Here is a 12,251-nt window from a genome sequence, read left to right as displayed (position 1 = left end):
TTATGTGAAACACACTGTACAAGCCCTGAAAAGCATGAATGCTTTGAAACTGTCACCAGTGTATTCCCAATTGAAATGATCCACATCTGGGTTATATTTCATGAATATTGAATGATTTTTGCTGATCCAAACTTGAGGGAACAACGGAAAGACAGGATAGTTCTCAATGAAGTCCCCTATTTGCGATGCTTACAACATTTGATAAGGGAGCCATAAAGTGCTCAAACCTTTTGCATAATATCCCTTGCATCCTTAATTTTTTTCTCATATGGGAAATGAGCCTCATCTTCTGAGAAATTGATGAGAAAATATAAATTTTTCACAAAAAAGCGGTTTTTCCATATGTCCAAAAAATATACAACTATAATACTCCATTCACTTTTATGAGAGCTCTCGGTTGGCCATGGAAATACACTTTATAGTACGAAAATGTTAGGTTATGACGCTTGCCAAAACATTTTTGTATTTTAAATCAGCGCTATGTTGTCTTTTCTACGTAAAAATATCAGTAATTACGTATTTCTTGCAATGTGAATTCACGTTAGAAAGTAAATGAATTCTAAAATTTGTGATGAACATAATTAACGTTCATAGAACCTGATTGGAAGGATTTCTAATTTAGTTATTTGTATGAAACGGAGAACAGATCAGTTTTTAAACGCAGAAAAATTATTGACGCACATAATATGCAATTTCTCAAGAAGTTAATGTTGGATATCTTCTTTGGCTAAAGTTGAAGACGTTACATCAGTTGTCACATTCAAGAAATCAACCCAAAGTTGAAATGCATCTGTTGCAGTGGTAGGGAATGGGTATCTCTCAAAGTTATACTAATGGATAATTACACGAATGTTGAATTCCATTAGTTGTTTTTTCTCTAGAATCCGAACAATTTCTTTCATCTGATCTTGGAGATATAGTTTGTTTTACATCAATTTAATATAATATAAGGCTAATCTCTGATCAGAGAATAAACTTAAGGGTATAAGGAATACTACGCAAAATAATTTAGCACTCTATAGCTCTCGTACCAAAAGTTATAAGCCTGATCAATACAGGACTTTATTGGTAACCACCCTGTATAGCGGATTTAGTGGATTTATGTCAATATATTTAATTTAGCTTGAATTCCAAAAGAAAAGGATTAAAGCCTTTCCAAGTCTCGACGAATGGATTAATTGAATTTACTTTGTTACAGATCGGATAGACCTGCAAGTCGAAACTTAACGCTTTCCAATTCTTCCCTTCATAATTCAACAGAAGTTGTCCAGTGGCCATTGAAGAGGCGCAGGGCGTCAACATTTCACGAAGGTGATACAAGAGATGAACAGCCAGTGCGAAAATTGCCAAGAAAGAGAGGATATAGTCTTTACGAGTTACCGAAGTTCGGAGCAGAAGAAGAAATTCCGACAACGTATCGACAAGGTGTGATTGAAGTATATTAAGGTTGCCTTTCTCTGTTAGTTTATTGTAGACTTCTATTCCTGATATTTGAGGGAATTTCTCATTTATCTAAATCCTTAATCCGATAACTTTGAAAATCCTTTCAGAAAAATATATTACGTATGCCTAGATGTATTGCGGGATATTTATTCCTTTGAAAATAGGAGACTTTTCGGCAAATTTTTCCCATCGCTCCAAAGGACGTATATATCTACTGTTACGAATAACCCAAATAATGCCATTAAAATTTAGGGATTTTTGGTTGGTGAAAACGGGTAGTAGTGGCACACAGCACAAGAGCACAGCCTTGAACAACAAGTACCGAAGCTTAAAAGTGCCTCAGTTCCCTGACATCTGAATCACGAAATGAAAAACATGTGCCGGTGCACACAAGAAAATACATTTGACCAGGACCAATACGTCATTCATTTTCATAAAAGCACTCGGCCATGGAAATTTAACACATTCCACATTGCACAGTACGAAAATGTGATATGAGGATACGAACACTTGTCAAAACATTTTTGGGTTTTAAATCAGCGCTTTTTGTTCGATGTAAAGGTCTCATTGATTGCGTATTTTGTCACAATGTGAAATTGCTTCGGAAAATGTGATGAACATCATTAACTTTTATACAAATTGATTGAAGGTATTCAAAATCTAGTTATATGCATGGAAAGGACCAGAGATAAGTTTTTGAAAGTATTTATTTTTGCTGAGGAAGATAATTGAATTATGGACACATAATATGCAGTTGCTTGAGAGGAGGTAATGTTGGTTACCTTCTTTGTTTAAAGCATAGACAAGACATAGAAGACATGGACTGTGCCTTCCCTTTCTATCTATGCATGAAATAATTTCAATAAAAGGAATGGAGAGAAACTGAAGATCGGGCACGCAGTTGTCTTTTTCTAGAATTTTGATTGGTCCACACTCACCTCTATGTGAACACAAAAGAGACAGGTGCCCGACGTACATTTCTCTCTTTCTATAAAATAGCCAATTTCATATTGGCATTGCTCAGTCTATGTCCCTATGTCTATGGTCTAAAGGTTGAAGACGTAACATCATTTGTTGAATAAAAAAAATCAACCCAAAATACTTAACGGATTCCGTTGTTCGCGCAGAGTCCGTCATATCTAAAAAATAATTTTATCGTTTCCAACCTTCCTTCTACGAAATACATCATATTAATTATATTACAAATTCATAATCGTTTTGCACACTTCTTAAAAATTCAAAATAGAACAAGGTCAACCAAAAACATGGTCCATCTACTTTTTTGGACCAAAAATTAATACTGTTTTGGACAAAAAATCAACAATATAACTACTAAATACCATTGAAATCAGTCAGATACGAATAATGCTCGCATTGCCTGGTTTCACTATTTTGGCTGTTATTTTATTATCGATGGATATTTTGAAGCGAAATTTTAGGGTCAGATAGTACTCGATATGATCTTGAAAATTAGTGATCCCACCATCCCTTCATCCCCATTCCAAATCTAGAGGTTGTGATCACCCCTATTAGGGGTTTGAAGTTACGGAGATGAAAAAAGCGGAAAAGTTGCGCAAAAATGTGCATTTCGTTAAAACCGTTTGAAATCATGAGATTTGAAATTCAATCCTTGAAAGGACTGAAAATGTATTTGGTTTAAGGAAAAAGTGCACCTGAAGTAGTACCCTTTTTTTTGGATTTCTTAATAATTAATAATTAATGTACATAATTCGGTTCCACATTCATGGGCGGCCGCAGGGGGGGGGCATGGCCCCCCCCTTAGATTCTGATCGCCTTATTGTTTTTCAGCACAACACCTTCAATATTATCCTTTGTTTTGTTAAACTCATTGGTCAGCTAGATATGAATCTTGGCGAGTTTTCGCTGAAAACTTTGAAATTATTTTCAAAAAGAAATTTCAATGAATTCTTCAACAACAAAAAGAGCTGCTAAGTTATGTGCTGCAAAAAACTCTTTCACTTTTGTGGTTTGTTTAACGGTAGCAAGTAAATATTCAAATATATTGGAACCAATAGCAAATACACTACAAGGTGTTCTTATCAATTTTGTAGATGTTCAACATCACATAAATTTAATTATAGATATATGTATGTGGAAAACATCGTGCCGGTGATGCATGCTTCACAGAAATTTTTTTCAAAGCATCATCAGTTGCTCAGAGTCTCAATATAGAGATTGGAAAACCACGAATTTGCGGTAGACAAATGTATAGATCTAATTATGAAGCACCTTCAGCTGAAGATTACTTAAAATAATCTATATTCATCCAATATTTATATCATCTGATTTCAGCCCTTGGAACGAGAATCTCAAAAGAACATGAAATGCTATTTTCTTTGTTCAATATTTTGCCCAAGAATTCAAAATTACTAGATATTGAATCTTTCGCATCTAAGGTCGGCCATATGTATAACATATGAAGATTTTATGGAGCTTGATGCAGCCGTTCGGTCTTGACGATCATTTAATTGATTCCATCTTTTGGAAATTTTTCGATAGTCACCGTTAGAGTAATTTTTCTCTCAATAAATCTAACCGTAGATGGAAATGTGATACATATTCTGAAAGAGCAACTCCTCTTGTTAAAAATCTGAAGATTTTATGGAGCTCGTTGCTGCCGTTCGGTCTTGACGATCATTTAATTGATTCCATCTTTTTGAAAATTTTTCGATAGTCGCCGTTAGAGTAATTTTTCTCTCAATAAATCTGAGCGTAGATGGAAATGTGATACATATTCTGAAAGAGCAATTTCTCTTGTTAAAAATCTGAAGATTTTATGGAGCTCGATGCAGCCGTTCGGTCTTGACGATCATTTAATTTATTCCATCTTTTTGGAAATTTTTCCATAGTCACCGTTAGAGAAATTTTTCTTTCAATAAAACTAACCGTAGATGGAAATGTGATACATATTCTGAAAGAGCAACTTCTCTTGTTGAAAATCTGAAGATTTTATGGAGCTCGATGCTGCCGTTCGGTCTTGACGATCATTTAATAGATTCCATCTTTTTGGAAATTTTTCGATAGTCACCGTTAGAGAAATTTTTCTTTCAATAAAACTAACCGTAAATGATATTTTGCCCCCCCTGAGAAAAATTTCTGCGGGCGCCCATGTCCACATTGTTTATTAATTTTCATGTTTTGACCAAATTTTCCATTCATTGTTTCTTGGCATACAGTGCTTCACATTCAGTGGCCATTGTTCATATTTATTGTATTCCTTCTTCTTAAGCTGGATGTGAGATGATGAGATGTGAGATAATGAGCAATCTATTGAAAAAGCTTTAAGAGGTTAAGAGCCCGGCAACATCTAATGCTCAAAATGAGGAATGTATTCGAAATACTGAAACAATTGGTTGAATAATACCTATATCTTTTATGAAAGCAGCAAAATCGCCTATATTGAGAATGAAGTAAATTTATCACATTGCCACAAATCATTTTTAAGTTTTCCACAAGCTGATCGTATTTTCCTTCTTTATAGATCTATGTGAGAATTCATCGTTTCCGCTACCTCCACCCTGCACATGCCCTTATTTCGGTGAAAATAGAAACGATAAATCACCAACCCCAAAACCTACGGAAATCAAGATTGTTCCTAGCGACAAATTGAATCCAGCTGGTAGATTTCTATTGGATCCAAACAAGCCTGTTATAATGACTCCCATGTTGTCGCCTAGCAAGAGAAGTTTGAAAGTTTCGCCGAAATCTAGTAGTGACTCCTCGCCTATTAATGTCATAGTCACTTGGGAACCTTCGAAGAGAACCCACAGAAGAGGTGAGTCTATTTTATAACATATAAGTATCAACATATAATTCAATAAAAAACAATTATCCTATGCAGGTGACAACACCGATTATTGCAGATGAGTAATTAATTAACTACCCCTACGTCCAGTTTCATAATCAAACTTGAAGTCACTTTAAGATTAAAGCTTCCTTTAGTGTCATTATTAGTAGGGTTAAGGAAGGCTTTAAAATTAAAGCGACTTTAGGTTTGATTATGAAACCGGCCGTTAGAAAAACGTAAAACAAACATATTATTTCTTACTTTTCCTAAACAAAAAAATTTTTGTTTGTTTTGGACACAAACATTGTATGGTCCAAAAATGAGGTGGTGAGTAATTGAGATAGGTACTGCGTTTAGTAAGTAAGAGTTGTAGATCAATCCTGTAAGCGTGATACAGCAACCCCTATAAAGTTGAAAGGAAAGTGAGGATTGAGTGACTTTGCCTTGAAGGTGTGTCGATTGCCTCTTCAAAAATGACATACACTTGACTCTTTTTGTTAGTACATTCCGAAAAGTAAGAAACAGCAAGAGTTGCAAAGAAACATGAAAATAATGAAACTTTGTTCTACACAATATTTTCAAAATGTTGTCTATTATTTTGAAAACAAAGAATATAACCTATTTTAAAATTCCGTCCTAACATTTCGGAAAACTTCAATTTTAATTTCTCAGCATGCTGTGCGTATTATTACTTTCAAGTCTTCTACATCTCTGGGATGTGACAACCGTCTTTGAATGTCCCTAGCGAAAAAATTTGAAGTGGTCAATCAGCTCTTTTCTAAATCCATTTCTCTTGAAAATGATCAGTGAGCCATCGAGTAAATTTAAAATCGTATTTCCTTCCTTATGATTTCACGCCAACATCTAGATGGAGCTACACCTCATTATTTTCATCCTGTGAGGCAATCGGCTAGCTGATCATTTTCAAGAGAAATGGATTGGTAAAAGAGAGCCAATTGAAAGGAGACCACCAGACTTGATCACTTCAAATTTTTTCGATGGAGTTTTAATTTTTTACTCTGGGGACATTCCAAGTTGGTTGTTTATAAATGACAGTCTCGAGATGTACGAGGATTGAAAGTAATGAAGCTACGGTGTTAGCGGAACAATTGCTGTTTGTTAGAATATTTTATGGAAGATTTAATTTTTATTCAATTCAAATTCAAAATGAACTTTCATCAAGTAGAGACTTGATCTGAAAATCTGTTGGTACATACAAATATTCTGTAGGTATAGTAGTTTTATAAAAAAAATTGTTGACTTTCTTTGTAATTTAGCAGCATTGGATTTCCTTACCCTAATCGACGTGAAATAATTGATGATGGTAAATTTATTTTATGATCTATTTGGCTATTTCCATCAGTTCGGAACATTCACAACAAAGTTGCGGCAAGCATTCGCCAGCCATATTCAGGAATTCTTCTGTTATTAATTGAGATAGTTATTCAGTCAATTCGGAGAAGAATAATTGTCTTGAACCATTCTACCTTAGATTAATACAGAGTTTCGTAATTCAAATGTTGACTATTATGTCGATTCATGCAATAACTAATTTTTTTTCGAAAAATCTATCAACCATCACTGAATTGTTATTATCTACATAATACAAGAAATTCGGAAAATAATCATAAAAAAATTATAGTGGAAAACTAGGGATTTCAGATTCCTCCTCAATGCAAATCTATACTTTTTAAATCTGTGGATCTGGCAGAGAGGGAGATTCGGAGAGAAGGATCCGCAATGATGGAAATAGCTTAATAAAACCTACAATTTTTTTCCTCAATATTCAGAAATAATTTTCTATATGGAACTCGTTTTCATCATAAACAGATTGCAGCAAAATGTCCTTTATTGCAATCCCATCCATAACTTCCGCCTAGTGCCTACGAGCATCTGCATTTGTTTTAGAGTATTCTATTCATAATTTTCGCAGACTAATTATTCTTTCAAACTTGGATATAGGAAGAACAGTTCTTGACAAAATATTCAGTAGGGCAATTCAATCACATTCTGACTCGGAAGTCACGAAAAATATCTTTTCTAGAATTTTCGCATATTTCTTCTTCCATTTATTTTGTATATGGCACAATCCTAAATTTTGAAAATCAATATCATGGAAAACGATGTTTTAGCACAGTTTTTGGTAGGATTGAAAACAAAAGTCAAATCTCGTTCGATAACTCGAGGTCATTAATAAAAACAAACGTGGTTTTTACATTCTTGGTCTATTTGAATTTTATAAAATACAGGGTGGTCCAGATCGTAACCAATAAATTTTAACCACGTATTCTACATAAAAAATAAGCCCTAGTTTGTCATATAAACATATGTCGAGAAATGTTTCCTCTCCGAGATACGGGGTGTTGAAATTATAGAAAAAAATTTTTATTAATAACTTTCACACTGCTTGAAATATTTTTATGAAATTTGAGACATAAGTTTCGAGCGTCAAGGAGCACTTTTTGCATAATATTATATCTTTTTTATTCTACCAGTGACGTCCGTACTGCAGCGAGACTGAATATTTTCAGATAAAAAAATGATACGCCACTGGTTTTTCCGACAATAAAAATTACTATTCAAATCCTTATTTAATTTGGAGAAAATTCGGTCTCTTGACTTTTTGCTGTACGAGGCACCGTTTCCCGTTAAAAAAATAAAACACATTCTCATGCATGAAGAAATCGCCAAAATTTGATATGGTAGGTACATAATAATAATAAGACTATTTTTGCTATACCAAACTTTGGCGATTTCTTCATACATGAGAATGTGTTTTATTTTTTTAACCGGAAACGGTGCCTCGTACAGCAAAAAGTCAGGAGACCGAATTTGCTCCAAATCAAATAAGAATTTGAATAGTAATTTTTTTGTCGGAAAATCCAGTGGCGTGTCATTTTTTTATCTGAAAATATTCAGTCTCGCTGCGGTACAGACGCCACTGGTAGAATAGAAATGAAATGATATAATGCTAAAAGTGCTCCTTGACGCTCAAAACCTATGTCTCAAATTTCATAAAAATATTTCAAGCAGTGTGAAAGTTATCAATAAAAAACATTTTTTTTTCTATAATTTTAACACTCCGTATCTCGGAGAGGAAACATTTCTCGACATATGTTTATATGACAAACTAGGGCTTATTTTTTATGTAGAATACGTGGTTAAAATTTATTGGTTACGATCTGGACCACCCTGTATTTTATAAAATTCAAATAGACCAAGAATGTAAAAACCACGTTTGTTTTTATTAATGACCTCGAGAATACGTGGTTTCTTGGTTACGATCTGGACCAGCCTGTATAATCATCATGATTTTCTCAAAATGAAATTATTTCAAACATATAAAGTATCATTTACTTTTCCGATCGATATAATGGAAAATGTGGCATTGGCCAATTTTTCGTTGGAATCTCGAGATTCTTACTTATAGGATATCGATTGATATTCAATCTGGGAGGACTCTGCGTCTTCTAAAACTCTTTAGGGTTTTCACTCCTAGTCTCTGAAATAAAATCAATTAAAAATTTGAAATAATTATCAGACAACAATCTGAGTAGCTCCTGACAAATTTGTGCAAGAATTTACGCATGAGCTAATCGATCATTTCAATTTTTTAATGGATTGTGTTCCAGAGACTGTGAGTGAAAACCCAAAAGAGTTTCAAAAGATGCCTTACTTATGAGTCGTGGCGTACGAAAAACCCACTCTTTGTCATTTTGCAAATGAAAAAAGTGTCTTTAACTTTAACAATATGGGTTTCTACAGTGAGATTTTGTTGTTGCCTTCTGATTCTGATTAACTAGTTTTATTTATTCGTGTGGCCGAAAATCCCACTTTCTATTATTTGAGGAAGATAATTAATTACAAATTTAGACAGTTATTTGTGAGGTAGCCATCATCCATCTGCAGACGGAATGGCAATTCAATTGGTTCTTATATCATTTAGATGCAGCAGTAAGGAAGTGATATTTTTGTGGAGTTAGTTTTCACTTCAAGGAGATTTTCATCTTGAGAATAAATATTTTTCTCAAAAAATTAGTCCTGCAAAGCGGGCGGGTAGAGAGCTAGTCATTAATAAAAATCAGAAACAGTGTTGGACCGAAAATGCTATCTTGTTTTGAGATAGGTACTTCATATAATCAAAACTATGTAATGAAGATAAGATTCTAATCGTTTCTATAAACGGCAAGGCCTATGCCTTGCCTTCAATTTCAAATTATGATCTACATTAATGCAATGATAAATAATAATCATGTGCTACTCCTTTCATATATTCATTATTTATGAAAAAAATTCAGTGATGGAAATTGAGTGAAAACCTATCTACGCTTTTACGCACGTCACTTCGCATAGCATTATGTTCAAAACTTAATTCATTAGCAGTTATGGTAAGGCTCGAAAATTTCAAAAATATAAACTGTGAACTGATGAATAGGGAGTAATTTCTGCAGTGAATAATAATTCACCAGTTACATGAACGGGTGCTTAAGTTATTGATGTGATCTTCCAACGGTCATAAATTCTAATCATCCTCTCACCATTAGGTGTAATGTCTTGGATCGTGGATTCCAGACCGCATGTTCCCAAGGTACTCAAGTTGATAGAGGGCTTCCTTGATTGCCTTCTATTCGTTTTACAGAAGAAACTAAATAGAATGACATTAACTGAATCTTGATTGGTTTAAACTATCGTTCAGTTCGAGCTTTACATCTCAGGGCTTTAACTGTTTTTACCGACTCCGCTTGTGCATACAGGGTGTTCAAGGTAAAATGGTCCCAATCGGGAGATAGAAGATCACAAAGCCATTCAAAGTAGCTAGGTATTCACTTCACAATCATTATTTGAAAGAATTGATCGCATAATAACTCGGAAATAAGGCTTTATTGCTCTGAAATATTTTCAGCTTTACGACGTTGCTGCTACCTTATTCTAATTTGAATTTTGGCCAATAGAACACTTTTTTCGTGGAAAAGCATTTCCAAGATAAAAAACAAATGCTCGTTATGGAGGGAAGCCTAACTGGGAAACTTAACCCTAATTTCTTCAGCAATATATATGACCACACCTATTGGAAGACGTTAACAACGGAAATTTTAGTTCCGACATGATGATTTCATTCTCCCCCACATTATTCATTTAATATGTACAATGTTCTAAGGGTGACTGCTCAGAAGCAGATCCTGAGGAGAGACGATAGGCTCATAATTTGCGAAGTGGTTTCACATTTTGATAAAACACTAAATTACTGAGACATTTACGTAGAACGTACAATATAGCGCTGATTTAAAACCCACAAATGCAGTCTGACATTTTTTGTACTCTTAATTAACTAGTTTATTGATAGTAGGTCACGACCATATGACCAAAACACGAAATTAAGTACATACTTCATTTATAGAAAGAGAATGTATCCTGATTATTGCTGAGAATTATCAGGTCATTGATTGGTCTTTTATAAACCTTTTTTTATAATGGGGATGAAATGGTTAAACTTATAGAATGCGAATTTTTACTTTATGTTATTTGAGGTCCATGACGTACACTTTAGGAGGAATTGATGTTTTTATAGTGTTATCAAAACCATGCATTTTAGATAGATTATTACTAGTATGGCCAGGAGATCAACCTCGTAGGTAGATTCACCTTTACGGGCAGATTCGCCTTTCGCCCTTTTAGAAATACCAAGGCCAAAAAACGTCATTCTATGTGTTTGTTCGATTCAAATCATCCCATTCTGTGATCGCTTCCACGATACTTCAGTCAAAATTGACGTTAACCTATAAATCACGAACTGACATCGATTGTCAAAGTTCATAAAATTTTCTCCGTTCATCGATAGAAAATAATTTAATTTGGTGACATTGAGAATTGTCAAAATTACCCTTTTTTCTTACGCAATTTTCGGTTATTTGGGAACCGTAAAAGTGGGCAAATGTGTTAACTCTCAATGACTCGGTCCTTGGCGATACGACATAGCCCGTTCCCGGACCCCGAAAAGGTTCCGTTCGTTCTGCGAATCCCAGAAAGTTTTGCCATATTTGCTGTCAACGGACAAAAATCGTCGAAATTGAACATTTCGCTCGCGACCGCCCGCGTCCTCCGGACGCGTTATAACGCGAAACCTCCAACCTTTTTATAAATATCCTATGTTCCATTTTCTTTTAGTATATAGTAGAAGATGAAAGGTGAAAGCCCGTATCGATTATTACATGTCATTAAGTTACTTCCCTACGAAAAAGGGAATTTTCTAATAACTTCAAAAACATCACTCACCTGAAAATACACAAAAAAGTTAAAATTTCATTTCAATAACTTCAACCATTTAATCCCTAGAATGAAGAATTGATTAAAAAATCCCATCAATGATCAAATCATCCCCGGCTACAAATTATCTATACAGGGTGAGTATTTGACAAGTACAATATACCTTAACAATAGTTTCTTTATGTCAAAAAACACACTTTTTTCTTATACCATTTTTCCTGATAAGGTCCTGATAAAAATATATAGCCATTTTAAGTTTTCATAATGAGCTGTGCCACCCCTTGAAAAAATAAAATTACCTTCAGAATAACTATCTAAATCTGTGACACTACCCCAGCAAACCAACATGTTACATACATAAGGGTACCACATAACATAAACAAAACATTTGAAACACAACTGTGGATTTATAAATAAATATTCCATATATATATAGATACATAACGTTCTCATTTCACGTGATACATATCAAACATAATATAATATTTATGTATCATATACATTAATTTGTTATGTTTTTCATGAAAAGTATATGGTATATCAATTTCGTATTATCTATGATATGTATCATTTTGAATGAAAATGTTACCTATGTATATGGTATATTAATTTATAAATGCACAATTTTCATTCAAATGTTCTGTTAATATCATGTAGCAATCAGAGCATTAAATCCATATTATTACGATATGAGAGTATGCACATCTAATATATAAAATATATTATGTGTCATAGT

At 33.9% G+C, this 12,251-nt stretch overlaps 1 protein-coding gene across 3 annotated transcripts in view; it reads left to right on the top strand.

The window, feature by feature from the left end:
• Window positions 1–12,251, top strand: part of LOC123311280 (D(2) dopamine receptor A) — a 284,840-nt gene that overhangs the window by 255,320 nt on the left and 17,269 nt on the right. For all 3 annotated transcript variants that reach the window (XM_044895162.1, XM_044895163.1, XM_044895164.1), the window contains 2 exons: window positions 1,199–1,425; window positions 4,946–5,239. In XM_044895162.1, coding sequence (XP_044751097.1) covers window positions 1,199–1,425; window positions 4,946–5,239 — 521 coding nt within the window. The remainder of the gene's footprint in view (window positions 1–1,198; window positions 1,426–4,945; window positions 5,240–12,251) is intronic.

This window comes from Coccinella septempunctata, chromosome 4 (genome assembly GCF_907165205.1).
Source record: "Coccinella septempunctata chromosome 4, icCocSept1.1, whole genome shotgun sequence".
In the NCBI taxonomy this organism is placed as follows: domain Eukaryota; kingdom Metazoa; phylum Arthropoda; class Insecta; order Coleoptera; family Coccinellidae; genus Coccinella; species Coccinella septempunctata.
Note: the sequence above shows the minus strand (reverse complement) of the source record. Positions and strands in the feature narration are given on the sequence as shown.